At 39.8% G+C, this 27,635-nt stretch overlaps 1 protein-coding gene across 1 annotated transcript in view; it reads right to left on the bottom strand.

Annotated features, from left to right (window-relative positions):
* Positions 1–6,248: 6,248 nt before the first annotated feature.
* Positions 6,249–27,635, bottom strand: part of HMGCLL1 (3-hydroxymethyl-3-methylglutaryl-CoA lyase like 1) — a 152,380-nt gene continuing 130,993 nt past the window's right edge. Inside the window, exons 8-9 of the mRNA XM_046640555.1 lie at positions 10,066–10,191; positions 6,249–7,268 (exon numbers count right to left, since the gene is read on the bottom strand). Coding sequence (XP_046496511.1) covers positions 7,146–7,268; positions 10,066–10,191 — 249 coding nt within the window. The 3' untranslated portion in view covers positions 6,249–7,145. The remainder of the gene's footprint in view (positions 7,269–10,065; positions 10,192–27,635) is intronic.

Genomic DNA, 27,635 nt, shown 5'->3' with positions numbered 1-27,635 from the left:
GCAAAAAAGGATCAGCTCAGAGTGCATAGCTCAGTGATGCAGCATAATAAGTAAGTCCTGAGACCTTGGTGCCAATCCGAGATTACATGATTCTGGAGTTTGATGGTGAGCTGTCTCTTTTGGGATCATGGCAGGCCCTTTAAGACAATGCAGCCTTCACATGGAAGAGGAGGATCTCTTACAAGAGGCTCTCTGAGCCATAAACAACTGTAAAGGAGGAAGAGTTCCAGTCCAAGGCAGTGCCATAGAAAGGGACAATAAAAGTGATGATGGTTAACATTTACCGACCACTCGCTAAATGCCAGACAATTTGCCAAATGCTTTAACCATTATTTCATGAAATCCTTCCAACAGCTGTATAACTAAGTGCTATTATTATCCAAGTTTACAGGTGAAGGAAGTGAGGTTTGAAGTGAATTTTAAAGGTATTGACCAAGGCTATATAGTCACTGAGTCGCAGATCAGATGGTGCCAAAGAAGACTCAAAACTGGTGGCTATGCAGTGAGTCCATTAAACCTCCTCTCTCAATGGGACAGCATAATTTGGTGACAATGTCTCCCTCCCTCAATAGATGCATTATTTTTAATCTTCCTTTACGACTATCCCTAGTGCTCCCTTTAATTTGCTTTTATACTTTATTAATAAGCTTGAGGGATACTAAATATAGAAAACTGGTGGAATTTGTCTCTCATCCATGCCTCCTGGAGAAATCCTGAGGATAAGCCTGTTCACATGGCTCTTCCACCTTATGCAGCAGGGAAACAGAGTCAAGGGGATGAATGTGGCAGGGGATGCTGACATCTGTTCTGCATGCTCCACTCTCCCTTGTTTCATGTTGGAAACGTGGAGTGATATGGCTGTTTGGATTATATGAGTTTTATTTTAAATGATGCTTTGTTGTGTGAATGTAGAACACGCAATAAACTGAGTCTTGTCTGTTTTTCTCCTCAATTACAAGGGTGGTAAATCACTGTTTTGGAAGGCAGTTCACCCTAGAGCAGTATTCTCAAACTTTATGGTGCCTGAGAAGTGTCTGCAGGGCCTGTAAAAAGACAGATTGCTGGGTCTCACCCCAGAGCTGCCGATTCAGTAGAACTGGGTTGGGACTTCAAATTTGCATTTTTAGTAAGTTCTAATTTGTCTTCTAATGAATTGGTATTCTGTTGCTTCCCTCATCTCTGGAGTAGACACATATTAATGATATGGATTTTGTCAGCTGACTCCCAGAGGACCCAGGTACATCTGAATAAAGCTTCTGGGAAAAGTAGGCCATGTTGCTGACGCTGCTCGTCCTGGGACCACATTTTAAAAGCCACTACACGAGAGCAGATTTTCAACTGTGGCTGCACATGAGACCGCCCTTGTACACGCGCTCTTTTAAATGCTGATACTTGAAGTCCCACTCCAGACCAGCTACATGACAATCTCTGGAGGTGAAGCCCGGGCATCAGTGCTGTTTCCTCCCCCTGCCTGCACCCCCAACCCCCACCAACCTGTCCTCCACTGATGGATCGAATGTGTGGCCGGAAGTGAGACCACAGAGAGGAAGTTTGTGTCAGCCACAAAAAATTGAGTATTATATCTCTCCCAAGAAATGATTCTGAAATACCTATAAATGAGAACTACTTAAGGAATACTAAATTAATGAGGTCTTCACAGCAAATTATCATGAAATCTTTAACTCTTAACCACAAAGATGGCAGCTGATGGAACGGGCTTGCTCTTCTTGATGACATGTCCCAGTGGACTTTTGAATAGGCGATGCAGATCTGGCTCCTTGGATAGGAGAAGAGAGGTTCCAGAAAGTTTCGATGAGGAAACTGGGCTTTACTGTCCCTCAGTGGAATGGTGTACACGTGTGAGTGTGTGCCTGTGAGTGTGTGTGTGTAAGAGAGATACAGATAGGAAGGAATTACATGTATTCTTGTAGCTAATGCCTCTCTTCCCCCTCAGGAAGGTTTTTGTTGTTACTGATATGGTCAACCTTTTGTACTGATTCTGATGGATTGATTCCTGCTAAAAGGATATTTGTTTCTCTGACAATTTTACTTTCTCTAGCATTTCTTAACATTCTCTTAAATTTCTTTGGCACATATATGTATCCATTCCTTAATTCAATTATTCAATATATATTTTGAGGATTTTTAGTAAGCATTACTTCCAAACTGTTATGAAACAAATAAACTCTAATGAACTATCAAGGATTCAGGAAATTTTAAAAAATATATTAAAAAGACAGAGTTCAAGTGGAACGGTTTCCTGTCTTAAATTCCTAAATGTTTGTGTTAAACTCATTTCTATTTTTTTTTTTTTTTGAGGAACATTAGCCCTGAGTTAACTGCTGCCAATCCTCCTCTTTTTGCTGAGGAAGACTGGCCCTGAGCTCACATCTGTGCCCATCTTCCTCTACTCTATATGTGGGACGCCTACCACAGCATGGTGTGCCAAATGGTGCCATGTCTGCACCCAGGATCTGAACCAGCAAACCCCGGGTTGCCAAAGTGGAACGTGTGAACTTAACCGCTGCGCCACCGGGCCGGGCCCTCATTTCTATTTTTATTTTTCCTTCTAACTAATATTTATTGGATAGCTGTTGTACTAGGCCCTCAGAAGTAAGAGTGAAGCTGGTGCATATATTCTGTCGAGGAAAGAAAGAAAATAAACAAATAAGGAGTGAAAAATTCTATAATGAAAATTAGAATTAAACTAGTTGATGCGAGAGAAGGTAACTGAGGCCTTACTCTAGATTGAGTTATCCAGGAAGACTCACTAAGGAGGTGACATTTATGCTGAGACCCGAATGGCAAGAAGGAGCCAGTCATGCCCAGAGAAAGAGCTTTACAGGCAGAGAGAATAACTGAGGGAAAGGATCCAAGATGAGGCTGAGTCTGGCTCATCCCAGGAGCAGAGAAAAGACAGTGAGCTGGAGCGCAGTGCCTGAAGGGGGTGGTACAGGTGTTTTGAATACACAAAGCTTCAGATGCCCAGCAGACACCTAACGAGAGGCGTCCAACAGGCAAGTGCGTTTTAGACTGTAAAGAGCATAGGAGTCCTGTGAAGAGCCTGTTCGAAATGCAGATGGTGATGCAATCATCTTGGGTGGAGCCCAAGATTCTGCATTTCTCACAAGGTCCCAAGCGACAAGAACTCTGCCAGCTGTCAAACACATTTCGACTAGTGGGGATGTAGGCAGTTTTGTATTTGTGAGTCTATAGTTAAACGCAAAGGAGAGAAGGAGGGGACCCCAAAATTAAAGAGGTGGTAGGACATGGGACCAAGGAGGTAGTAGTGGGACGCGAGATGGACATAGAACCCAAGGAGTGCTTCGTGTAGTTGGGACTGTGTCAAACAGAGAGGTAACAAGAGCAGGAGGACGCATGGGTGGACTTGGGCTTAGCAGGTAGCAGCCCTTAGGAACGTTTCATAAAGTAAGTGACCTTCTAATCCTGCTCTGGGTGGGTTTCAAACTTCTCCCTTCTTTTCAAGCCCTCACTCCACCCGACTCTAATGTCTGACATCTCACTTCCTATCGTCCTGAAAAAAATAGAGACCAATTAGTAGGATCGACCACTTTCCTCTTAAAAAATCTACACCCCTCAAATTTAAAACTTGTCCTATTTCCATCCTTTTGTCCTGTCTCTGAGAAATTGGATATGGTCCTTCCTTAGAGTTGTTAACTCATCTGCCTTCAATTCCTTTACCCTGTCTCACCACCAAAGGCGCTCCTGTCAGCTGGTGTTCCCCACTACGTCCCTGATCTGCTCAAGGTCACCAATGACCTTCAGTGGTCTATCCAAAAGGTCTTCCCCACTCTTAAGAGTTTAAGGAAGGGGCATGTGATGGTAGTTTGCCCAATGAAACATGAAAGGAAGACTGGGATGGCGGTGGGGAAACACTCTTCATTGATTTAAAAAAAAAAAAAGACATTCCAGAAGAAAAAAGCCCTCTGAAGAGGCTGAGCACAGTGTGCAACGTGAGGCCCGGAAATGTCACAGAAACCTTGCAGTCTGAGGAACAGGAGCCTGAAGGTGAGCCAGCACTTCGAGACAGGAACACGGGGAGAAACTTTTTGCTTGTAACACAATTGAGCCACTGAGTTAAACAATGGTGAAAAAGCAATATTTCTGAAATATTTGAGAAAATTGTTGTCCTTGCTTAAGCCTATTAAGGTTTTCTGTTACCACAGTTTAAAGCAGCCTGACCAATATGCTCTACCACAGCAGAATGTGCCCTTCTGCCAGAGCTGCTCAAAGGCAGGAAACACAGTTTCTCTCCGTGCTCTCTCTCTCCTTCCTTTTCTCCCACCCTCTCCCCCTCCCTCCATCCCTTCCTCCTTATCTCCATATCTCCAAAACTATTCTTTTCCCTTTCAGGCCTGCCTCACACAAGCAGAAAACTTATATCTCCCAGTCCACGAAAGCAATTTGCAATGATTATTGGTATTCACAACAATCCTTCACTTGCCTGTTATTTCAACTCAGTTTCCTGGCTGGTTCCCAGGCCTTAATTTTCTCTCTTCTTCACAATTGTGCTAGGGATGACATTTGTGGCTTATTTATTCAATGCTAAATCACCTGTGACTCTTACATCTGGAGTTCATCATTTCAGAGATGCAGGATGCACATATATAGAAATGAATAGCCATGTAAGTGCAGCTAAAAGGGTGTTTATTAAATGTTATAGTAATCAGAATAAATGAGGGTATTCTGAATTTTCTCATAAAGTCATAGCTAGCTTCTATTTATGTGCTTTGTGAGTTTCATGAATCCAGAATTTAGAAAATCTTTAGTTTTCAGAAGACTTAAAGTCTTTGTCTATAATAGGTCATCAACATATATGTGTGGTAAAATACATCACGTATTCTAGAACATAGAAAGGATGTTTTCCTTAACTTAAAGGCGCATGTCATAAAAGATTGCTGGTATGTGTTTCAGTAAAGGTCATAACTGCTTGGCTGCTTCTAAGCCTTCCCCAAGGCTAACCCTGGTACGGGTTTATGTGTGGGTAGGTTGTTTGGGTGGGTCCTGCAATGATTCCAAATAGTCCTGGTTCGTTGAAATATAGCTCTGGGGGATTCTGCCTATGGACATCAGGCAGCTTTATGTAATCATGTGGGGTTTTTTTTCAAAAACCAGAAAAGAAATTCTCTTTAAGCTAGCAGAGGGGTTTAGACGGTTTGGGTGGAGGTAGGATAACAAACACCTAGAACACACACTTTCTCGGGGTGAGCGTGATCAGGAAGCATCGAGGTATTCTCAGAAATGAATTGGTAGACTGATGCGTGTGCCATGCAAGTGTGTGCTAGGCTGCACCTGGGGTTTCTGACTACCTGCTCTGCTTTTTTGAACAGTCCATGGTGTTTATTCCAGAACAGCAAAGTTCCGTCCTTAGCTGTTTCTATAAGCAGTTTCTATCAACAGATGCTTTCCCAAATATCTCAAAACTAACAACTTCACAGTTCTGTAAGAGATAGGAAAAGTCAGTCTCCTCAGAAGACAGGAGGTGTATATCCTGCTGTGCACACTTAGGGCAGGTGTCCCGTTACTGCCCCAGTGCGTAGGACTGTGTTCTTTGTGAAGAGAGATGTACAAGGGAGATGGAACAGGCATATCCACGAAGAGCTGCAATTTTGTTTGCTCCCTGCACTGCCGCCACCCCTCATCACTAACCCAAATGCAAAGAATTGCTCGGTACTCTGGATGACAAGCTCCTGCTCTGCTGCCCATCACAACCTGATGAGTTGGCCTCTTCCACGGAAATAAAACTTGGTTTCGTCAATTACCAATATATTTCCCTTGTGATTCTTTTCCTATTACTGTATATCTTTAAAGTTAACTTAGTTGTAATCAGTACTTCTCTTATTTTATTGAATTTCTTTTTATCTCAATGGTTTTGATGAATATTTAATAGAAATCCCACAATGTTCACTTTCATATTCCAAGTTATATTCAAATTTATTCAAAGATAAGATCACCCAGTATTATTGGAGAAGTCTGCATAAATAATAGAACTGACGTTTCAGAACCGCATGTAATAATACTGTCCCCGTATGATTTGCATAGGTTACAGAAGTGTTTTTCTTAACATAGATTCCTTGCTCCTCTTCTCAACTTTGATATATTAATTTTTGCTATTTCTGGCAATGCTTTCTAGCACATAACATAAAATTTCAGCCGCTTGAACATCAAAAATAAGCATAAAAAAGCCAGCCAAAAAAAAAGGCGTGATTTAATCAAAGGACACTGAATCAATGGAATAGAGTTTATTTCACGAATTAAAAACTGCCTTAATATTCCCAGACTCACAGTGACATTTCCTAGGACAATTTGGAAGTGATCTGGAAATGACAAACATGGATTATGGTATATGTATACATCTATTCTCATCACTGCAACTTAGACATCAGGATGAAGTTGTACCTTATATTTCTCAATAGTTGAGTAACACCATGCTGGTTTTTACTATAACTGATGAAAGGGAAAGGATGGTAAACTGGATGCATGTAACAAACATTGGAGGTTGGGAGGTTGTAATATGTTTCCAGGATATGGCATCTTGCCATTGACCACAGCCTCTTGGAACAAGATAAAGTCATTGAAATAGTTAACAGATGTTAGCCACACTTGAAATATAAAAGTTATGTTGCAAAAAGTTACGTAGGGTCAGATGGTGATTTGGCGCTTGGTCCATAATTTCACTGACTTGGCAAATGTAAAGTTGAGATCCAGAGGCATAACACATAATATCGAGGCCACACACTTTGCACACTATGCAGGAGCTCATAAACTACTGACAATATATACACTGTGCTAAGCCAGCTTGATTAAGTATTAACACGGTATTTGATACTTAGGGAAATCTAAAGTCAGTTTTCATGTCTACTAAATTAAAAAGTTATTTTTATGAGAGCAAAAGAGTAGACTCTTCTCCAAGTTCAAAAGCATGTCGACAAATTTTATTATTTAGCCTCAGCTTGCAGTTTACCTGATAACTAGTATTGCTTTCCGTTGGCTTTGTAATCTATCCAGTTATACTCTTTCTAATCTTTTTTCTCCCACTCGTGTCTATTACTTCACATTTCAGAATGAGTTGACAGTAATGATTTTCAGATGAAGATCTGGAGCTGCAATGGATCTTCTCAGCCTCAGTCACAGATTCTTTCAAGTCGAGCCTTGAAGGAGGCCTGTGCTACTTTGGAGTTTGTGCTTTTATTCACGGCTTTGCAGATAAAGTCACCAGCTTCCATCACTTTGTAAAGATTCACACCCTGGGAAGGGAAAGAGGGATACCAGGTGGGAAGGGGATTAGGGAAGAAGAGAACAGACGGGTCTCTTTTAATTTTATTAGCAGTTAGTTAACCACTTAAAATTATTAAAGAAAATGCTCATGATTGATTTGGGGGCAACGTTTGTCTCCATGAATCATGTAGTCAGCATTTTAGATTTTTCTGCTTTACTAAAAGATATCTTGAACCTAACCCGTGTATAAAACCATAGGCTGGCCACACCTGAGTAACTCAGTGTAATTCAGCCTGGTACCTAAACTCTAGGAAGGAAAATAATAGAACTAGAAACAGTCTATAAAACACCAGTGAAGGATAATTCTAACGGTAATTGTTTGGAGGAGATTAATGGTTTAGATAAAGATTTAGAAAAGAAAATCTTTATAAAGAAACAAACTTGACAAAGCTACAAGAAATATGAAAGGTGAATGCATAATTTTTATTACCATATTCAGAAGGACTATTACTGGTATGATACTGAAGGAAGTAGTTGTAGGTCAAATAAAATGAAGTAGTATTTAGTACACATCTGGAACTTGTTTGCCTGAGAAGTTGTTCTGTCTGAAAGCATAAATAGGATCAACAAAGGCTTAGGTAAATCCATGGATGACAGATAGGCAGTCAGGTATGAAGGCCAAAATCAGGGCATGTTCCTCATCTCTTGGGCTTGGTGTAATGAAAGGTCACCATCGAGGTCTCCACCCTACACCTTTGCTGTCACCGGGTGGGGAGAGCATGAGGTGGATTAACCAGAGAGCTGTCCTCATGTAGCATTTCATAAGCTCCTATGTCCTCCCTCAAAATGGACTAGAAACAACGTGCACTTAAAATTGAACAGATTCAGGCCTTCCTGCTATCAAGGAGTAGTTTTTAATATTTATGTAAGTCTGTCATTTTCTTAAAATACACAAGTACAGAATAAATACTCATAGGGGCTTTTTATAACAATGATCATAAAGAGGTCATCGTTATAACATAGCCAATTACTCCTCTCTAGACACTTTCAGAGCACTGGCTTCTTTGTAGTTTACTTCTCTTCATTTAAGAATATTCAAGAAAAATATTTTGTAAAATGACACATAAGTGATTTTATTATTTCTTTTGATTATAAAGTTGTTCTTAGGGTACTAACATTTGCTTTGCTTTGAGAAATTTGGTTTTGTCACAGTGATGACTTTAGGTGGAGTATCTGTTAGGCACATCCTTTAGTTGTGTAAATTTAACATCCTTAATCCAGTGATATTTAAATTTTGTAAATAATTAGCTACATGTGTCTTTCGCTTCTGATTTACACGTAGCGAGGGATCATAGGAAGATTTTAGTCACCAATGTTCTTAGCTTTGCAAGAATTTCACTTATAGCAATTATACAGTGGAATTTGTTGATATCATATCAAAGAAGAATTTTATTTTGGCATTTCTCTAATATTTTATTTAATTAGCAGATATCATTATGAAGTAACATTGTATTTATTCTTGAATCACTCACCAGGTGCTTAAATATGTCCCATGTACTATAATATGTTCTGGAATTTCAAGAGCCTCATGTAGAATATGGTTTCTGTCTGCAGGATGCTTATGATCAAGTAGGCAATATGCACCCCTAAACAGAAAGTCATCTCCTATAGTTAGTCAACATAGTGAATATGGTTGAGCATCTCTATGCAACAAGCAGGCATGGAGTATGAATAAGCTGTAATAATTGCTCCTGCCTGCAGAGGGAGCTACACACAGAAATAAGATCATCATAGAATTCAGGGCAGGTTCACAGGTAGAGGCACACTGTTAGGAGAGGAACCTAACAGTATGGCCTGGGGGATAGACAAGGAGATGCTAGAAGAAAGAGTTTTTGAGGATGGTGGTGCCTCGTTCACAAGGTAAAATCCAGTATGGGGGCAAAGGCCATTCCAAGCGGAGGTGAAAGCTTGAATGAGGGGTGGTAAGAGACGGAATCGTGCAGAAATGGGGAGGACAGGCCAGTTTGGTGTTGCAGGAGCACCAACATAAGTAGATTGAGGAAAGAGGAGAGATGGAATAGATAGAGAAGGAAAATTCCATATTGTAATCCAGATGATGCTTTTACATCTCAGAAAAGGTTTTGAACTTCTAATCACTGGTGAACAGTTTTCTCCCCTTTTATATTTTTTCCCTAAAAAAAAAAAATCTGTCTCATAGATTAATAGGTCATGCTAACAAATACGTGGCAAAAAAGGTGCTGATTTTGGTGGGTGTTATTACAGAGCATGTGACTTTTCACAGACTACCTGTACAGAGGCTACTCTTGCTCTCCAGTGTCTCACATGCTAAATGTCATTAAGCTCTGCTCTCCCACTGACCATTTTAAAAGTGTCCCGGGCTCTTTTCCAGAAGCATTAGTTGTCACTGTGAGAAAATCAAGATCTCAGTTTCCTCCAAGGAAAACATCCATACCAAAAAAAAAAAAAAAAAAAAACAGGCAGAAACAACAATCATAACAGCAAATGCAGGGGCTCCAACTCACAGAGTGTGAAATCAAATCAGATAATACGTGAAGAAGTACTTTGGCGGTCATGAAGCACTATAAAAATGTGAAATGGTAGCCTTATTGGCGATTGAGCGATAGCAATAAGTTACTTTATAAAGCCCCCTGAAGAATTTTTAATGTGTTTTCCCAGTGTGCATTTTAGCAAATAGCAAAAACGTAGTAAAAGTCTGACCTCAAAATTGCTTCCCATATCTGAGATGCATTCCAATTTGTATCTGCAAGGAATTCATGAATATTAAACTATGTTAAATTAACTTACTGTATGGAGCCCTAGGCCATGAAGCATGTATATCAAATCCTCAGTGGCTACGTTCCCAGAAGCACCTTTTGCATAAGGGCAGCCACCTAATCCCGCTACTGCAGAGTCCACCACATTAATCCCCATCTGAAAAACAAACCAAAACACCCAAGGCCTGTGCATTTATGGCAGGTAAGTTGCTGCATTTCTATTTAACCTGTTCCACAGAGCAAAGAAACAAAATTTGAACCTGTTAACTGAACATATTCACCTGTTGCTGCCAGAACAGCCCCTGGGGTGTTCTTTTCTGACTAATCTTGTCTTTTCGGCTAACAGGAACTCTGCTAAGGATCTCAGGAACGAGAATAATTTGAGATGAAAATTAAAATGGTGCTATTCATTGATAATGAAGCTTGAAGTAAGATTAACTCACTCCCAAGTCAGATAAACTCTCCAACCGCTTCCCTTGCTCTCTCCAAAAGGCATTATATAAACAACATGAAATATTTCCAACCCCCCAACTCAAAATCAAGGTGCCTTAGAAGACTCGAGGGGGTGGTGGGGTCACTGTGTTTAAAATAAGACTTTTTGCTCAATTCACCCATTCAATCCACCCAATCTTTACTGAGCCATTATTTTGCACACACGATCCTGCTGCTTTGGGAGAAGAGAAGAGATATTTAAGAGGCAAGACACCTGCCACTGACAATAGCACCAGCTCACATTTATTCGGTCCTCACTAATTGCTGGATATGATTCTTACCTTATGAGCGTTAACTCCCAATCCTCACAAAAACCCATGAGGTAAATACTCTCCTATCTTCTCCAAATCACAGAGGAAGAAACTCAAGTACAGAGGGATCACACAGTTTGCCCAAGGCCACTTCTGTCTCCAGAGAATTCACACTCTGCTATGATTTGTGGCCTCTGGAAACATGCAAGGTGGTACACGTTATATGTTTGAATTTATCAGAAGAAGAGGGGATCTGGGTGTGCTGCAGATGTTGTGGAAGACATGAGCACAACAGAGTCTGCAAAGGGCCCCGGAGATCAGATGTGAATAAAACGGGAAGCATATCATTGCTCTGTGAAAGGTGACAGCTGGGTAATCAGAAACTACCAAGAAGCCTAACGTGATTCTTCACTCCTGGGCATTGAAGAAAAAGTAACACAGCTTCATCTAAACTGAGAAGCACCTGAAGGCGGAGTTCTTGGCCAACCTGCTAGATCAGCCGTTCTCATTCGTGGAATCAGAATCCCAGATTGCTGTCACATCCCCAGAGCTTCTGATATAGAAGGGCTGGGCTGGGACCCGAGAATCTGAATTTTTAACAAGATCTCGCTGGTCTGGGAAATCATACTTTCTTTTTTCTTTGATAAACTTTTTATTTTAGAATAGTTTTAGATTTTCAGAAAATGTGTGAAGAAAGTACAGAGCATTCCCATATATTATGCACCTAGTTTCCCCTATTGTTCCATTATCTTACGTTATTATGGATATTTGTCACAACTAATGAACAAATATCGAGATGTTATTATTAACTAAAGTCCATATGTGATTCAGATTTCCTTACTTTTGAACCTGATGTCTTTTTATGCCCCAGGACCCTACTCAGGACACCACATTCCATTTGGTACTCATGTCTCCTCACGTTTCTCTGGGCTGTGGGACAGTTCCTTAGACTTTCTTTGTTTATGTTGACTTTGACAATTTTGAGTAGTAGTTGTCATGTATTTTGTACAATGTCTTTCAATTTGAATTTGTTTGATGTTCTTCTCATGGTTAGACTGGAGTTCTGAAATTCTGTGAGGAAGACGACAGAGGTAAAGTGCCTTGCTCAATACATCATATCAAGGGAACCTATTAGCAACATGATTTATGATTGATGATATTAATGTTGATCACCTGGCTGAGGTAGCGCTTGCCAGGTTTCTTTTTTTCTTTTTTTTTTTTTAAGGATTGACACCTGGGCTAACAACTCTTGCCAATCTTTTTTTTTTTTTTCTGCTTTTTCTCCCCAACGCCCCCCGCCGTACACAGTTGTATATCTTAGTTGCAGGTCCTTCCAGTTGTGGGATGTGGGACGCCGCCTCAATGTGGCCTGACGAGTGGCGCCACATTGGCGCCCAGGATCCGAACCCTGGGCCACCACAGCAGAGCGCGAAAACTTAACCACTCGGCCACGGAGCCGGCCCCGCCAGGTTTCTGTACCATAAAGCCCTCACCTTCACCCCATCCCCCACTTCCCATACTGTACCCTTCGGGAAAGTCACTATGTGCACCTCACACCTAAGGGGCAGAGAATATCCACATAAGTTATTTGGAATTCTCCCATGTGGGAAATTTGTCCATTATCCCATATTTATTTATTCAAACATTTTTTATTAATACGGAGTCATGGTACTTATTTTCCACTTTGTTTTACAATCCAATATTTACTTTATATATTTTGTTACTGAAGTTGTTTGAGATTTGGCCATTGGGAACTCTTTCAGTTGGCTTCAGTGTCCCTTTGACATGCTAAGGGGACTGCACTTTTTGAACCACTCCTCTAGACTTAAGAGGACATTTACCAAGGCTCACAAGGGCAAAATCATAGTTCAAAGGCCCTGGATGTCTTTGGGACCTAAAGCAGATTTATAAATATAATGTTTGCTTCTGCACCTCCATTTCTCCTCATCATACTCCTCCAAATGGGAAGGTCTCAATAGCTCTTCTTCCATTACCACAACCTCACTCAAATAGTGATCTGACCAGCTCAATCCTATTCAGGTGTGAACAACTCACCAGTTACAGTACTAGTCCATTTAGGACAACCTACATTTGCTATGAATCAAAATAATGAGTATAAAGAATTACGATCTAGGAGTGAAATGTGGTATTGTCCAGTAGTTGGGAAAGACAAACATTAAGACATTGACTCGTCTCCGGGAGTCTGCCGTGACATCAAATAGGCAGAGGCATTCTTCATTTATAGGCTAAAACTTATCAATTCAGAAGAATTGAATCCACCGCCCACAGAGAAAGAATTTTCAGTGGTTTTCAATCCTGGCTACCCATTATAATCACCTGGGGACCTTTTAAAACTAAAACCCAAACTTCTCCCCAAACCAATTAAATCAGAATCTGTCTTGGAATGGGGTCAAGCGTTGGTATTTCTTTAAAGCTCCCCCTGGTGATTCTCTTGTGTAACTAGGTGTGGGAACCCGTGAAACAGAGATTCTCATCCTTCTCACCCTTCATCAATCTTGGTTGTGAGTCAGCCTTAATTTTAGAGAAAGTTTGTACCCTAGGCAGCAAAGAGTTAACCGTGGCTGGTCAACTTTTCAAGGAAACCAATTTTTGAAAGACCCAAAAAAAGTATGAGGTAGCAAAAGTCAGAGGTACCAGCACGATAGGTAGAAGGTGGCTTTAACCCGCTATGTGGGCTGATTCACTCTTGAGGTCTGGAATCCACGTATCATGTTCCTTTGCCCACTATTGAGGGTCAAGACCCTGCAACTACAGAACTACAGAAAGGAAACATGTTGTCTTGTCAAAAGAACACAATCTTAACTGCCCTTTTGGGAGAGAGTGAAAAAAACAAAAGTCACTCTTCCCTTTTGTAACCAAGGGCCAATGTGACCCATTGCATGGGCAGAAGGGAACGGTTTATTTGCAATAGGAACAGTAAATAACCAACGTCCAAAGAGAACAAACTTGTTCTAATAATAACAAGTGAAGGTAGGAAAACAGGTTCAACCTCACACGAAGCTGAAGATGTTGAGTGAACACTACAACACTGTGATATTTTATGCTTTCAGACTGACAAAGGCTGTTGGCAATGAAATAGTATAGAGCGAGGGAATACGAGAAAGACCTACGACTTCAACAATATGGACAAATCTCACAAACAAAAGGTTGTATGAAAGAAGTCAGGCTCAAAAGAGGACAAATATGATTCCATTTAGATAAGTCTTAAACCAGGCAACAATCAAAACTGCTAGAAGTTAGGATAATGTTAACCTTTGAAATGTAAATAAAAATTGACACAAGGAGAGCTTCCAAGATGCTGGCAACATTCCATTTCTTGAACTGGGTTGGTTACACTGATAATATCACTCTGTGATAATTCTCATCAGTTTGAGTTTATGACGTGTGAAGTTTTATGTATGTGCATTAGACTTCAATAAATATCAATGACAGAAAAGGCAGTGTTTTCGGAACTGAAGGTAAACAGGGAAATTTAAACTGGTAGGAAAATAAACTGGAATTCTTTTTTCTGGTTAGCAATTAATTAGTAATCAGTCTTAATTGCTAACATCCATCATCCAAACAATTCCTATCAAAAAAGTCCTTCCTAGGAATATTTCACAAATCCTAAGTAAATAATTAGATAAGAAATAAAAAGAAATATATATGGGTGAATGTATGTGTGCACATGAAACACACACCCCCATCACAACACCCCTAATATGGATTCATCACAGTATGTTTTACAAGAATAAAAATTTGGGGGCCGGCCCGGTGGCGCAGTGGTTAAGTTCGCACATTCTGCTTCCCAGCTGTCCGGGATTTGCCGGTTCGGATCCTGGGTGCGGACATGGCACTGCTTGGCACGCCATGCTGTGGTAGGCGTCCCATGTATAAAGTAGAGGAAGATGGGCACGATGTTAGCTCAGGGCCAGGCTTCCTCAGCAAAAAGTGGAGGACTGGCAGAAGTTAGCTCAGGGCTAATCTTCCTCAAAAAAAAAAAAAAGAATAAAAATTTGAAAATAATCCAAATGTCTATAATGGGGAATAATTGAAATTAATTATGGTGTAGCTATAAAATAGAATGATAAATGCTATGTAAATGCATAGTTAAGGGAAAGAAACAGGTTAGGGGATGTTATAACAGAATGGTGATCCAGATTTCTAAAAAATAATAGGATTTGTATGATATACCAGGATGCTAATAGCAGTGAATGCTGGGTGGTCTGATTGTAGATATTTCTTTTATTTTAATTCTGTTTGTCTTTGTTTTCCAATGTCCCCACAATGAATGCTAATACATATATAAGCAGAAAAAGAAAGGTTTCTGCAAACTTTCGCCTGTCGTAGAATGACAGTAAATAAATGAGAAGGAGCATAATAAATGCAAGACTCTGAATGTCTTGATTAACATCATTATTTCGCATCTAACTGATCCTTCCAGGACTGCACAGCTCGTCTGCACACATAGTCTGGTAAAGGCAGACATGGTCTGGGAGAAAGGCTCCCTGGAAAAGGCTTTCCCTCTTTCCTGCTATTAGATTAGCTCTAGACATGAATTCTCTTTCAGTAAGCTCTTCACAAATTAATTGAATCAATTCTAAGAGCAATATGTGGATCTAAAGTTTAAATAAGCAAATTTAAAGAGGGTTTATTAAAGTATACATCACCTATGAAAGAGAATATTAAGATATTAGTTCCTTTTAAAGCCTTTCTTCAAAAAAAACCAAACAGTACTTTAAAAATATTTCTATTCATTCAATATCCCCCAAAGTCTGTCCTCTATTAAATGTGCAGTCCTATTCCCCAGAAATCTTGTCAATGGATAATGTTACCCACATACAAAGTTACACGCTTTTATTTACAAACAATCTGCTTTGGAAGTTCCTAGTCATAGTCATTTAAGAATATTTGATTTTACTATGCAGTTTTAATTTACATCTGCTTTCCTATGCCATTAGAAACAGTGCGTAATATGATGGAAGCAAGTTCCTAACAGAGTAGGAAGAAAAACATTATTTCTTCTCTTGATCCTGTCTTTATGGCAAATAGAGGGAACATATTTGTACTTTATTATTGAAATCATCATATTATAGTAAATGCCATTACGTTTACTATAACATCATCATATATTTAAAAATAACAGATGGGCCACTTGGTTGATTTTATCATACAAGAGATATCTGCATTAAAAGATTATTCTTGGAAAGATGTCGTTCCCTTTCTCAACTCTCAAAATATCAAGCACTACTTTCAGACTTTCAGATTCCCAGGGTGGGGGGAATGCGTGGGGGTGTGTGTGTGTGTGCGGCGTGTGTGTGTAAGCACAAGTGATTCTTTGCGCTATATACTGCAAAAACAAAGCATTTGTTTTTTATTTTGAAGGAAAGTGCAACTTTAGATGAGTAACCAGAAGGTGGCAATGTAGCACCAAGATCCACCAAGTTCAAGCCAAGCATTTACAACCTCACCGTGTTCGAGCCCAAGATAACGGCAAACAGCTAAATAAATCACTTTATATAATCCAAATAACTATTTTTCTTACTTTTAAAAAAAGGAAACTCACTAATGATGTAGGACACATAAACTGTGCTCCAATATATTCAGTATAGTTTTTATTACTCTTCCTTTGACTTGAGCGTGTTTATTAAGCATGTTCATTAAGCGTGTTCTATGTGCCAGGGACTTGGAACATGTAAAACCCTGTAGCCCACAGAGCTAAAAATTAGAAGTTAAAATTACTATATGTTCTGTCTGTTACTGAGAAGTAGCCTACTATTATCAAATGAGACACACTTCTCTTTAGAGCCCAGAACGCTAATTCTCCCTAAAGTAAAACAAACCCAGAATTAAAGGATTGAGGTGTCCTTGGCTCTCACTTTCCTCAAAGCTCATGATTAAAACTATTAACCCAGTGACTCAGATATGATAAACCTGGTGAATTCAATTATGCATGCTTTATCTGCTTGGGCTCTCCAGATGTGCATTAGGACTTAAGGGACAAGGAAAATGGATAAAATATTAGTGGCCACTTTTTCTGGAAAACGGTAAATTGGCTGCAGGTATACCATGAGCATATCACTCTGTACTACAGTCTTAGGTGAGCTCTCAGGAGTATTAATCTTGTGTGCTGCGTAGTTCCCCAGACCGTGCTGATATGCTAACTCAAAGAAAAGTACATCTTGACTTTTTCTTGGTGCTGTAAGAACTTACTCCCCAAACAAAACTGGGAACTACAATAAGAGAAGTCAAAGAAATCATTTTGCAAATTTATTATCTTCCGTATATTCATGATTTCAAAATATTTAATGAAATCTGAAATATTAGGTATTGAAGATACTAAAGTCTCAAGAAACTTAAAATTTTGGTAACATTTTTTGAAATGAAATCTACTTTACCATCTAAGATCAAATTTTTCTTTAAAAATCTGTAATAATGTTAGATTTAATTTAAAATAACAAAATTTTTCATAGTGGAAATTACTCATTTTTGGATTTAAGTTACTCAGGGGGAAAAAGGCAAAGTGCATGTAGGATAAAATATTAAAAATATACTCATTTTTCTAAAATTTATCTCCTGAACTGTTCCTCTTAGACAATATGCCCTCCAACAGAGGGCTACAATTACCCACACATGAGGCGCTACCTCTATTCCAGTGGCCAGGCCAGGCATCACTAATGGATCACAGTGCTCTTTCCAATAAGCCCAGATCTTGCCTTGAGGTGCTTCTCAACCAGTACTCTAAATAGTTACAATATACGGAGTTATGGTACCATCTGAGAAAGAACCCTATTTGCCATTCATGTGTATTGTGAACATAATATTCTATGTAAAGCAAAGATGATGGGTAGTTAGCATACATGAGTAAAGCCCAGTGTTCTAATAAAGTTAAGTATATACCAAAATTGGCAGGTAAATGATGATAGGCATATATACTGCTGTTGGGGGAGGATTAAGCTAATGGTGATTGATTACTAATGCTTTCATATAACATCGCTCACCTTTGAAAGGTTTTCCTACATGCCTCTCTCCTTACCTTACCACATTCAGTGAGACAGATTATATTCTTAGCCTTATTTACTATATTTCAAATTGTGATAGAGATGGGAGTGTGTACATAGAAGGGGGTAAGGAAATAGAAAAACAGATAACAAGGAAATTCTCGATGTCAGTAGGATTGAGAAAATAATAAATACTAATAGCAAGCATTTATTGAGTGCGTTTTTTGTTTTGGGGTATTTTGGGTGAGGAAGTTTGGCCCTGAGCCAACATCTGTTGCTAATCTTCCTCTTTTGCTTGAGGAAGATTGTTGCTGAGCTAACATCTGTGGCAATCTTCCTCTATTTTTTTTCTCTCTGTGGGACGCCACAACAGCACTGCTCAATGAGCAGTGCATAGGTCCGCACCTGGAATCTGAAACCACAGACAGCAGGCCGCCAAAGTGGAGCACGCAAACTTCACCACCATGCCAGCGGGCTGGTCCATATTGAGCGCTTAGTTTGTCACAGGTGTTGTGCCATATGCTTCACCTATGATAAAGCCCCACAAATCAAGGTGAAGTGGGTAGTAAGACATGCCCATTTTACTGATGAGGAAACTGAGGCTCAGGGAAGGCAAGTGATATTTCCTGCTTCATACAGTTAGTATGAGGCAGAAACCCACGTCTCACCACTAAGCACCACTGCCCAATATGAACAGTTAGCATTTAATGAGCACCGACTGCATGCCAGGTGCCTTACTGAAGACTTCACGTGCACTGTTTCATTTATCCATCCAACAACTCCAGGGGGCAGCGTGTGAATTAGGGAGAGAGCATTGATGGATCAAAAGGCTTCGTTTTCTTATGAGACTTTCTTCAACTTTCTGAAAAGTTTCTACACAACCTAACAACATTTTCAAGAGACTTGCTGTCCCAGTGATTGTATTTGTAGGAAGCTAGTCCAAGAAAATAGTCAGAAATGTTAATAAAGATTTATGTTCAAGGATGGATATTCTTTGTAGTATTATTTGTAACGGTGGAAAAAAGTCCATAAGTTAAATGTCCAACAATAGGGAAATGTTAACAAAGTATGTAAGATAGACTACTATGAAACAATTAAATATTTTCAAAGAACATTTAACAGTATGGGAAAATGATTATAAGGAAACGGAAGATAAGAGAGCAAGATACTAAGTATGTTTGGTATGATTCATTTGTGTTTCTAAGACTTTTTTGATCCTCTATAATCAACACATACCACTCATGTAGTTAGGGCAAATGAACCTTATTAATAAATGTATACTCTTCTTTCACAATCATTCCTTTCTTCTGCCAGGACAACTCCCCCAAAAGTAAACTGGCCTACCTTATGCTCGATTTTCCCCTTTCTTGGACCCAATTCAAATTCTACAGATGAGACCTCTCGGACTTCTGCATTTCTAACAACTGCCAAATTGTGCTAAAGCTGCTGGTCCCCAGAACACACTTGAGCGGCAACAGACTCGGTTCTTCTAGGCAACATCTCAGGTGTCAGCATATCCACATTCCCGTCACCACAATGGCTCCCTCCTGCCCTTGGCAGTGTTTCTCAGAATGACCCCATCCGAGTACCAGAACTACCTAAAGTCCTAGTTAAAAATGCAGATTTCTCTGCTCTATCCCAAAATCTGAATTTTTTATTGTAAAGCCCAAGTATATGCATCGTTTCAAACCCCAAGATGACTTTATGGATGATGAACCTTGAAAACCTCTAAGCTTTTTATTGAACTCCTCCTCTGTGGCAGGTAGTGCTAGGTCTCTTCTTTAGAGACGCAGCTAGATGACATTACCCAGCTGCCCTTGTGGTCGGGTGTGGCTAAGTGACTATAGTTAGCCAATGGCATGTGAGCAAAGTGATGTAGGTTTCTAGAGGTCTTTTCAGAAACTGTGTCTTCTTCCTCTTTACTAGTCAAATGCAGATGACAAAGCTGCCTTAGAGAATGGTGAGCCACAAAACGAGAGATGTCTGGGTCCCTGATCACCACCTGGAGGAGCAATGCCTACTGACAGGAACATGTGCAGTGGACTATCTAATGAGCGAGGAACAAACATCCTTGTGCTTGAACCACTATTCATTTTGGGGTGTCCGTTTATATTAGGGTAGCCAATTAGAACTAATATATCAACTAATATAGTTGGATTAAAATCTGCCATTTTGCTATAAATTTTCTATTTGTTTCATCTGTTCTTTGTTTTGTTTTTCTCTTTTTCTACCTTTTCTTTTGTTAATTGAGTATTTTTTTATGATTCCATTTTACCTCTTCTATTGACTAAATATTTCCACCTTTCCTTTAAATTATTTAGTAGTTACTCTGTGGTTTACAATATACGCCTTTAATTAATCATACTCTGCCTTCAAATCTCCATGCCACAGGTGGGAAAGACCTTGCAACAGTATGTTCTCAATTCTTTACACCCATCCTTTACTGTTTATCCTGATATTGTTTCCCTGCCTTTTACTTTTACATACATAAACTCACAATACATTGCTATTCTTTTCACTTTAGGCAGTCAGTTATCATTAGAGCGATTAAAAATAGGGGAAAACAGTAATTTTATCTTGATTTATTCCATTTCTGAGTTCTCTGCAGGAACTTGTCTAGAATAAGAATAGCAGAGATTCAAATCCTGGGTTTTGGTGAACACACTTTTTGGAGGAAAGAGAAGGAAGACAAGTTAGTGAAAGAGAAAAGAATTCAGGAGGAAGTTCAGTGTCACAAGCCAGAGGGGAGAACGTTTCTCTAAATACTAATATCACAGTGATGAATGCTTCACATAGTCAAGGAAAACGAGAGCCGAGAAAACCTACTGAACTTATGCCACTGACAAATTTTGAAGTGGATTGTTTCAGCAGAGGCAGGATGGGGAGAGCTGGCAATAGATTTAAAAACAAATGGAGAGCATACAGCCTAATGCTTAAAAGATCAGTTTAGGAGACAGACTTCTGTCTGAATTTGCTCTTCCACTAGTCAACTGTGTGATCTTGGTAATGTTGATTTACCTCTCTGCTCCCCAACTGCAAAATGAAGATAAAAGTTCTGATTCATAGGCTTGTTGAGGAGACAATGACATCTTCCATGGAAAGCATCTGTCACATAGGTTGGCACATAACACTCAATAAACGTTGGTTTTAAGAAGTGGACGACAAGGATTTAGAGGCAGACAGAGGACAAGTGTGTGTGTGAGATAAAATGAAGAAGAGAGTTGGGGCAGACTTTGAGACGGGGGCATGTATGAATAGAGGGATATGGGAGTTATGTGAGATATGTAAGTTGGAAGCCATGAAGGACAGAGCTAACTGATTAGAAGTCAAGATGATGCTGCATATGGAGGAGAAAATTAACAGAGAACAAAATCTTAGAGAGGAGGATGAGTTTGAGATTAGGGCAGCAAAATGGAGTTGAGCTGGGAAATTAGTGGTGAAAAATCCTCTGAGGTAGGGTGAAAGGAGAGGACAGACAGAGGTATGGAAATATGTCAAAGGAACAAGGACTTTGAAGCTTTTGAGGAAAATAAATGATGCGTCTTCTCAGAAATGTAGTAATTGAGTCCATCTGTTAAGAGTCGTGGAAGGAGTTGATCGACTCATTTCCAGCTCCCTGACACTTGCTCCTTAGACCCAGGCTTACCCTACATTCCCAATGCTCTTCAATGTGTGCATACAGAGAAATGGATGGAAATGATGGCAGTGAGGATGAGGAGGAGAGAGAAAAGTGGACAGATCAATAAATAACACTGTGTAAACAATAAAAATATTGTATCTATAAAGGCAGAAGTCTCCATGTATTTTTCCTAAGAATCTGCAAATCACGGATTTTTACAGCCAGATAATTTAAATTATCCCCCAAATTAGCCAAAATCCCTTATATGATTGATTGATTGATTTTGGGTTTACAGGGAACTAAGTCACAGAGGTCTTCAGTTGTGGAGATGGATCTAGAACTTAGGCCTTCATGTTTCTGGAATTGCACTGGTAGGAGGTAAGTAATTTCTAGTTCCAAAATGGATGTCAGAGGAGGGACTGCCTAATATTGTGAAAATATAACTAAATGTTAAAGTAAAAAAACAAAGTTAAAAGAAAAAAGAATTGAAAACACAGTGGTGCCGACAAAGAATTGAGAGTTATCAATACTCACAAACCAGAGAGGGCCTGTGAGAATGGGAAGACCAAATTAAAAAAAAAAACAAATAAAAAAGTCCTTAGGGCAGGCCCGGTGGCATAATGGTTAAGTTCACACGCTCTCTACTTCAGTGGCTCTGTGTTCACCAATTCAGATCCTGGGTGTGGACCTATCCACCACTTGGCAAGCCATGCTGTGGTAGGCATCCCACATATAAAGTAGAGGGAGATGGGCACAGATGTTAGCTCAGGGCCAGTCTTCCTCAGCAAAAAGAAGAGGATTGGTGGCGGATGTTAGCTCAGGGCTAATCTCGCTCAAAAACAAAAAAAGTCCAAGCATAAAGCAATATATATTAGCTTCACGAAGTCAGGAACTTCACTGTATCTCACTCCATTATACTCTCAATATATGGCCCAGTACTCAGAACATAACAAGTTACTATTCAAATACGTTTCAAAGAATAATTGAACAATTGTGCATAGAACAATAATAAACAAGACCTTGAAGCAAGTTTGTCTATCCGTGGTAATAACTGAACTTGATACAATTCAGTTGGAGAAACAGAACGATAGACTAAGCATACCAAAGTAAATGAAAAATTTCAGTGGATCACTACCTGTTTTGTTTGCTCCCGAAATCTTCTTCTCTGAGAAATGCCTTGTCATAGAGATGGGTTTCTAGAAGCTGTTTGTTTGCTCAGTGACTCTATTAATCCTGGCTGCAGCTGATTGGACCTCAATTGAGTCAATCACAATCTCCTCCCCAGGATTTAGAGCAGAGACAAAGACAGAATCCATCTTTCTCAGAGGTGAGATGTACAGCATCTGAGCTATGGACAAGAAATTTTTTCTACGAACAACGGGGAGAGAGAAATTCAGTCTGTAGTAAGAGTGAAAGTAAAGCATAGTTGAATCAGAAATGCTACCTGAATTCCAGACAGCTACGGTCCTTCCTGAGGTCCAGCTTCATTTCCTCCCCACCTTTGTTTCTGAAATAACATTTAATGAGAATTGTGCCAAGTGCTTTAAACCATACAATAATCCTAGGAAGTAGGTACTATTACCATCATCTTTATTTTGTAAATGAGAGAACTGAGCTACAGAATGTTTAATATGATCACACCCGGTGTTACACATTTGGTAAATAGTGAAAGCTGAGATTCAGAATCAGGTGGAAAGGCTTCCAAATCTTTGCTCTTGACGTGTGTATATACTTCCTCTAAGCGGTTTCCATGAGACACCCCTGTATCCTCATAGTAAAGTCTCCTTTTTGCTTAAGGTAGCTTGAGTTGGCTACTGTTGCCTGGAAACAAATAGTAACTAACACAACATCAAGTTAATGACCTGGCAGAGAAGATATTAATAAATACAAAGTGCTATAATACAAAGTACAGTGTGGAACTACTATGAGAATTATAAACGAAGCGATTCAGAAACACTAGTGTGATGGTTTTGATATTTTCTAGTGGATCAAGGAAGGGGGTAAAAGGGGTAGGGTGAAAAGGTTGATGAATAGTTTGGCTCTGAATTGGGTCTTGAAGGATGTTGACAAGTGGGGGATGGTAAGGGAAGGGATATTCTACAGAGAGAGAAGAGCTTGAGAAAAGACACACACAATGAACAGGCCAAGGATATATTGATTTTTTATTGTAGGTAGTGTTGCAGTGTGGATGGAGTACAGATCCTAATCACAATAGGCCCTGAATGACTTTCCATAGGGTATAAGTTTAATTCTCTAGGAAATAAAGACCTACCTAAAGTTTATGAATAATCATGTCATCATCAGCATTTTGTTTTACTTAAATTTTGTTAGTAAGGTAGTGATAACTAAGATGAATAGAAGGTTGAGAAATGCGTAAGTAGGAATACTAGTTAGAAAATTTGTGCAATGCATCAAGTCAATGGTGATGAGTATTTAAAATGAAGCAGAAGGAGGATTTTTGTCAAGGAATAAATTTGAGATAAATTTCTGGGGTAAAATATTGTCTAATTAAATGCGGAATGATGGCAGAAAGAGGCATCATTAACAAAAGCACTGTGATTTCTAGCTTAACAACCAAGTGGAGGATGATCCATTAACAGGAATGGAATATAGAATCAACTCCAGTGAAAGGTAGAAGTTGCTTTCTTAAAGATCATTATAGACAGAGAAAACTGGATATTTAACATATGATGTTTCTTAAAGCATCCTTGATTTCGCAAAACTAACTTTAATTCCTTTTTTAAATCTTTCATTACAAACCTATTTCCACTTGCTTATTTGCATCTGGGGTGATTTCATGGTTTGGTAATGCTCAAATACAAGATTAAACATTCTTATAACCCAAAGCTTTAGTCTCTCTTGGGCAATAAAATAACTTAAAAACATATGACAATGTGCTTCCTGGGTCCCTGAGAAGAGTCCAAGGCTCCTCCTCTCTGCTGAATACCAGGGGTATGGTTGGGGGTAATGTGTGATAGAGATTCCAGACAGGTTTAGGGGGGCCCTAGAACAGAGGGGACTGCATCCAAAGGCGTGTACTGAAGGGGTTACAAGATTCAAAAGCTCCCATCCAGCTGGCTGAGATGCTAGGGCAGCAAGGTCTAAGTGAGGTGCCCGGCAAGTGGGACTCAAGGCAGCCACAAAGATAATAGGGCACTCAAACCTGACTAGAAAGAAAGCATACAACCATTTCCCATTTCCCCCAGTAGGGCTGATAGAGCACTGGTGGGCATGAGGGACCTGGGATCGCGTCCAGGAAGGTGTAGAGAGTATGGGCCAACATCCATAGGCCAGTTAGGGTACTATCACAAGGACAGAGGCTGAATGGGCTGGAGAGAAACAACGCAGGGGAGACAAGGAGGACTAAGAATGCCAGCCGATCAGGTAACCCCTAATTAATGACAGGATAGTACGTAAATTCCCTTCAAACTTAGCTCACTCATAGGAACAAGAGGAAGAGATGGGGGAGAAACTTGAGATACTTTATTTTAAATGAGAAATGACTAAGCTGATTAACATGTGTATTCAGCTATTTATTAGCAGATATTTATTTGGGGGCATTTCAACTGAAGGATTCATGAAACTGGACATTGTCACATATTTATTAGATAATAGAGTTTAAAATATTTTACAACGTTACATCACTGTATGAGTATTACTACTCACATCCTTATTGTTCATCTCAAATAGCTCAAGTTCAACTTGATTTCTAAATGACTTCCAAGGACCTTGCTTATTCTTGAGCCATGATTTATCAAAATATCTCACAAGATATTTATGGTAACAGCAGTATTAATTTTTCCAAGCAGTGAGTACAACTTGAAAGAAGAGAGAAAGCTGAGCCCACTGCAACCAGAATGGGTTTTCCCTGTTCAAATCAGTTATTCAAAGAAGGTAGGAAAACAAAATTAGGTATACTTATAGTTAAATATATAGGAGATGAAACAGGTTTGGAGCAACCAATAGATCTGGAAAACATGATATAATCAATGCTTATGGCAGCTGTGGGTATTCATCCTGGATAAGACTCGGAGGTAGATGACAGTTGTAGTTACACAGTTCAAGATAACTATGTGCTCAAGAAAGCACACATATTCTATATGATTCCAGAGGAAAGTAGACAGAGGTAGATTTTGGTTAATTATGAGAAATAACTCTCTCTAGCTATTTAATACTGCCGAAACTTAAGTGGGTTAGCTCTCAAAATAACGACTTCCCTTCCGGTGAAAGCATTAAAAGCCAATCCAAGTTTGTAGAAGAAATCTTTTCTAAAGTGAGTGAAGCTATTGGCTTGGACCTCTAGGGTTTTATCCAATCCTAAGGCTTTCTATAAATGCACACTGAATATAGCTTGCTCAGTAACATCTATTCTGTCATAAAGTTATAAACATAGCCAGATAAAATTAGAATACTAAGGGCTTCTATTGTAGTTTGAGGCACACACTACTGGGGTAGGTCTACTCCTTGGCATCTCAACATCCAACAGGCACATTCTAAGCAAGACACAGTGACTTCTTGGGAAGGCCACATGCAATAAGCCTCCAGATGGCATACAACTGTGATGTCCAGTGCTAATAGCCAAGAAAAAGTCATATAAAACATAGTTTTAAAAGAAAAATACTTGTTGAAGATTCCCCTGAAGAGTGCCAAACCCACACATACTTGGAATTTGTGCCAAGGCTGCCAAATACCACTAGGCTTACAAACGCTTCCATGTGACCTGTCACATATTTTAGGATTTTTTAAACTTTAATACCTCCAAGCACCTAAAATTCAATGCCACCCTTAGTTAAGAATAAAAATAGATAAGCAGATGAGAATCTTTAGATCTGAATCCAATTCAAGTGCTATTTCCCTCACTGGAAAAAAAAAAAAAATCACTTACGGGATGTGCAGGAAAATACACCAAATGTTAATCATGAAAAGACCAGATTGATATGGCCAAATATCCTATCTTGGCCAGAATACGAGGTAGGCTCCTCAAGGTTCACAACAGAACAAGAAAGGGACCATCTGCACTTCTGATCTCCAAAGGACACAGCCCTGTCACAGTCAAGCGCCTGTTTGCTCTGAGAGGTCTGGCTTGTCCATCCCTTTTCTGCTCCTTATCACGGGCACTGATCCCTGCAGGCTGCATTCCCCAGGCTCACTTATCAGCTGGATTCCGGCTGGATCCAGCCAGCCTAAGGCTCTGATGGCAGGAGAAGCCAGAATAGTTTCCCTCTCTGACTGCTTCAGGTGGAAACTCTGGCACTGCCTGTGTTTCCTCTGTGGTTCCAAATGCCCTGTTCACTATGGACAGGCCCACCATAGTGCCAACTCCCTCCTGGTGATTCCGGATGCTGGGCACCAGTAACATTGTCCCCTTCCTTTTTCCCATCTCTTCCAGCCTGGGGACCCCATTACTGTTGCTAATCTCAGAAGTGCCTCCTTAAAAGTGAGGTTCCCAGGGAGCAAGATTTAAGGAGGCACTCACTCTCAGGGTTGGACAAGTACAGAGTCAGCACCAAGAAGGAGTGCCTCCTAAATTCTGTCCCCTGGGAACCTGGTTTGTCCTGCCCGATACAGGCCCTTCTTGTCTCTGAGTTGCCTCATTGTCTAATGTTCTGTTTTACGGTGCTCTCATCACCTGTAGAACGAATTCCCTATAGTCATTTGCTTGTATGTTTCCTGCTATCTTGCTGGACCTTGACATATCCTAGCATCTCCTTCATAAAGTTTAATCTTGAATTTGCTTCTACCTAGCTCTTGTCAAAGGCAAATTGAGAGAATATGAAAGGAAGATGCATTAGGGAACATAGTGCCCATCCTCTTCCAAGTATTTGAGTTCTCTCCTTATATCAGTTGAGTTCGCCAGAAAGACACATACCTGGATCTCATTACCTCAGACTCCTGCAGAGAGAGCTTCCCTGAATCCCATTTTAAAGTTACTCTCTTGTCATTTATTGATAGTCTTACAAAACATTAAAAAAATAATCTTGTGATGAGAGATTTTTCCCCCCACATTTATCCTGAAAACTGCTGCTGGAGCTATTGTCCATTAATTTACTATATTGTATCCTGTATTAATCAGTGTGATTAGGTTGAATTATTTAAGGGAAAACTATTGGTTCACTTAAGTGGACTGTGGAAAGAGTTTGGTGGAGCTGATCTCGGGAAGAACGGGGACAAAGGACTCCAACACCATCCTTTCTCCCTTCCTCGCTTCTCTTTCCTTCCCTTCCTTTCCTTTTTTTTC

This window comes from Equus quagga, chromosome 15, assembly GCF_021613505.1.
Source record: "Equus quagga isolate Etosha38 chromosome 15, UCLA_HA_Equagga_1.0, whole genome shotgun sequence".
Lineage (NCBI taxonomy): Eukaryota > Metazoa > Chordata > Mammalia > Perissodactyla > Equidae > Equus > Equus quagga.
Note: the sequence above shows the minus strand (reverse complement) of the source record. Positions and strands in the feature narration are given on the sequence as shown.